The sequence below is a fragment of the Octopus bimaculoides genome, chromosome 22, assembly GCF_001194135.2.
Source record: "Octopus bimaculoides isolate UCB-OBI-ISO-001 chromosome 22, ASM119413v2, whole genome shotgun sequence".
NCBI lineage: Eukaryota > Metazoa > Mollusca > Cephalopoda > Octopoda > Octopodidae > Octopus > Octopus bimaculoides.
In genome coordinates this window covers 27847236-27850683 of record NC_069002.1, presented here as the reverse complement: position 1 = coordinate 27850683, position 3448 = coordinate 27847236, and the positions used below count along the sequence as shown (strand labels likewise).

Here is a 3448-nt window from a genome sequence, read left to right as displayed (position 1 = left end):
GCATGGAAAGCGGACGTTAAACGATGATGATGATGAATAGGTGTGAAAGGCTGGATCTGGCTGGATAGAACATGAAACCAGTAGAATATTTGTCCCAGATATGGTTGGTTTAACCCTTAGCATTCAGATTATTCTGTCCAATAGAATGTCTTTTATTGACATTACTTTGAATTAATTATGCATTATCTTTTAGCTTTGAGATTCTGATGATGTGATTGTATATTTTTAGAATGACAGTCAAGGGTAAGTGTGAATGGCTAGATCTGTCCTTAAGCTCTGAGATCAAATTCCACTGAGGTTGAATATGCCTTTCATCCTTTCGGGGTCAATAAATCAAATACCAGTGAAACACTGGGGTCAATATAATCAGCTTACCCCCTCCTCTAAAAATTGATAGGCTTGTGCCAAAATTAGAAATTATTGATAGTATTAATGATAACAATGATGATGATGATTCTTTCTACTGAAGGCACAAGGCCGGAAATTTGGGGGAGGTGGATAGTCAATTTCATCAACCCCAGTATGCAACTGGTACTTATTTTATCGACCCCAAAAAGGATAAAAGGCAAAGTCGACCTCGGCAGGATTTGAACTCAGTAATAAAGATAATATTGTCGACATCATCATTAAAGAAATTGTTGAGCACTGAGATTTAGTTTTGTTCTTATATGTTCTTGAAATCAATCAATGACTTAATCATTGTTGCTATCTTCATTATTATTATTCTTAATACTGTTATCTTGGTGTAGGCGCAATGGCCCAGTGGTTAGGGCAGCGAACTCGCTGTCATAGGATTGCAGTTTCGATTCCCAGCCCAGACCGGGCGTTGTGAGTGTTTATTGAGCGAAAACACCTAAAGCTCCTCGATGCTCCGGCAAGGGATGGTGACGAACCCTGCTGTACTGTTTCACCACAACTTTCTCTCACTCTTACTTTCTGTTTCTGTTGTGCCTGTAATTCAAAGGGTCAGCCTTGTCACACTGTGTCACGCTGAATATCCCCGAGAACTACATTAAGGGTACACGTGTCTGTGGAGTGCTCAGCCACTTGCACGTTAATTTCGCGAGCAGGCTGTTCCGTTGATCGGATCAACTGGAACCCTCGACGTCGTAAGCGACGGAGTGCCAACTAACTAACTAAGCTGTTATCTTGATTGACTTATTTCAGATTGAACGTCAACGGGTCATTGGAGAAAAACTGCCCGAAACTGCTGATGATTTTGACCGTCTTCTCCTCCATTCGCCAGACAGTTCCATGTTGTGGCTACGGTACATGGCTTTCCATTTGGAAACAGCTGAGATTGATAAGGCACGATCCATCGCAGAGAGAGCTCTGAAGACCATCTTATTCCGGTGAGATTTTTAGTAGTTCTTTGTACATTTGTAGCCTGTGGTAAAAATTTTAAGGAAGCTGGCTATACTCATAGCCAGATCAATGCATGGTAAGAAGCTTGCTCCCCAACCACATGATTCCGAGTTCAGTCCCACTGTGTGGCACTTTGGGTAAGTGTCTTCTGCTATAGCCTTGGGCTGACCAAAGCCTTGTGAGTGGATTTGGTAGACAGAAACTGAAAGAAGCCCATCATCATCATATATATATATATAAAATCATAACATAAGAAATAGTAATTTCTTAAAGTATGTGTTAATCCCATGTACCCAGACTTTGTGGACACCCTGTATATATATATATATATATATATATATATATATATATATATATATATATATATATATATACGTTTGTGTCTGTGTTTGTTCACACACGCACACACAGACACACACACACACACACATATACCATTGCTTGACAATCAGCGGTGATGTATTTATGTCCCTGTAATTTAGTGGCCAGCTCGGTAAAAGACACTGATAGAATAAGTACTAGGCTTACAAAGAATAAGTCCTGGGGTCGATTTCTTCAAATAAAACATAAGACAGTGCTCCAGTATGGCCGCAGTCAAATGCCTGAAACAGGTAAAAAAAATAAAAGAATATATATTTGTGTATGTGTGTGTGTGTATGTAATCTTGGGTACGACTTTAAGCTGCATCCCTAGTTTGGGAGTTCCAGGATTTTGAGGAGTGTGGAAGCACCTCTTAGCACTATTGATCCCAGGTCTATTCTGACCTGTAATAGTAGCACCTGTCAAGATCCCAGCTGTGGGTTAGTTAGCATATTAGGGCTTACTTGCCTATGCATGTGAAGACTGGATCTCTGCAAAAAAAGCCTCCGTTGTTTCAACAGACGTGCAAGGCAAGTAGGGCCATGCATTGTGGAGTGTAGAGAGCATGATATAGCAAATAAGACATCTTGATCATCCATTGCATCAGCCTCCATCGTGGGTCGTCTTGACCTGGTCTTGTCACTGGACTGAAGATGACCATGAATGAGAGAGCGAGGTTGATGATGTGCAACTCTTTTTCATTACGCAAGTTATCAGCCATCCTAGGATGACTAGACGGCCTTTGTTGCTCCAACAAACATCTGCTTTCCATGCTGGCATGTGTTGTCCTCATCCAATTGTGAGTTCAAATCCTGCAAGAGCTCGCTTTGATTTCCTTATCCTTCAAAAGTAAACAAAATATATATTTACTGAGCATATACTTGTGTTTATTCAATTAAGTCATCAACCATCCTTGGATGACTAGATGGCTCTTGTCTCTCCAACAAACATCAGTTATGTATGCATCTATGTATAAGACAGGCTTCCACATAGTTTCTGTCTACCAAATTCACTCACAAGTCCACATTGCTCAGTCCAGGTCTGTATAGTAGAAGGCGCTTGTCCAAGGTGCTGTGCTGTGGGATTGAACCTGAAACCACGTGACTGCAAAAGCAGGTTTCTTAACCACAGTCATGCATATGTCTAATAGATTTTTTTTTTACATTAGGCATAAGGCCACATGCTTGATTGACCAGACGCTCGTATATGCTCAGTAAATGCGTATTTTATTCACTTTTGAAGGATAAGGGAACCAAAGTGACCCCTAGCAGAATTCAAAATCACAATGAATAAGGACAACACATGCCAGCATGAAAAGCAGATACTTGTTGGAAACACAAGATTTACTAGCTCCGGGCTGGCGTAGAGTGATGGTGATGCTACCATGCTACCATATACATGGATATATATATTTACTTTTATATATATGTATATGTATATATATATATATAGATATCATCATCATCATCATCATCGTTTAACATCTGCTTTCCATGCTAGCATGGGTTGGACGATTTGACTGAGGACTGGTGAAACCCGATGGCTACACCAGGCTCCAATCTGATCTGCCAGAGTTTCTATAGCTAGATGCCCTTCCTAACGCCAACCACTCCGAGAGTGTAGTGGGTGCTTTTATGGATCATCCACCGGCACGAAGGCCAGTCAGGCGATATATATATATATATATATATATTTATTTATTTATTTATTTTTATAGATATAT

The 3448-nt window shown here is 40.2% G+C and overlaps 1 protein-coding gene across 1 annotated transcript in view; it reads left to right on the top strand.

The window, feature by feature from the left end:
- LOC106881732 (protein RRP5 homolog) overlaps positions 1–1375 on the top strand; it is an 11599-nt gene extending 10224 nt beyond the window's left edge. The window contains exon 5 of the mRNA XM_052975762.1: positions 1168–1375. Coding sequence (XP_052831722.1) covers positions 1168–1356 — 189 coding nt within the window. The 3' untranslated portion in view covers positions 1357–1375. The remainder of the gene's footprint in view (positions 1–1167) is intronic.
- The last annotated feature ends 2073 nt before the right edge of the window (positions 1376–3448 follow it).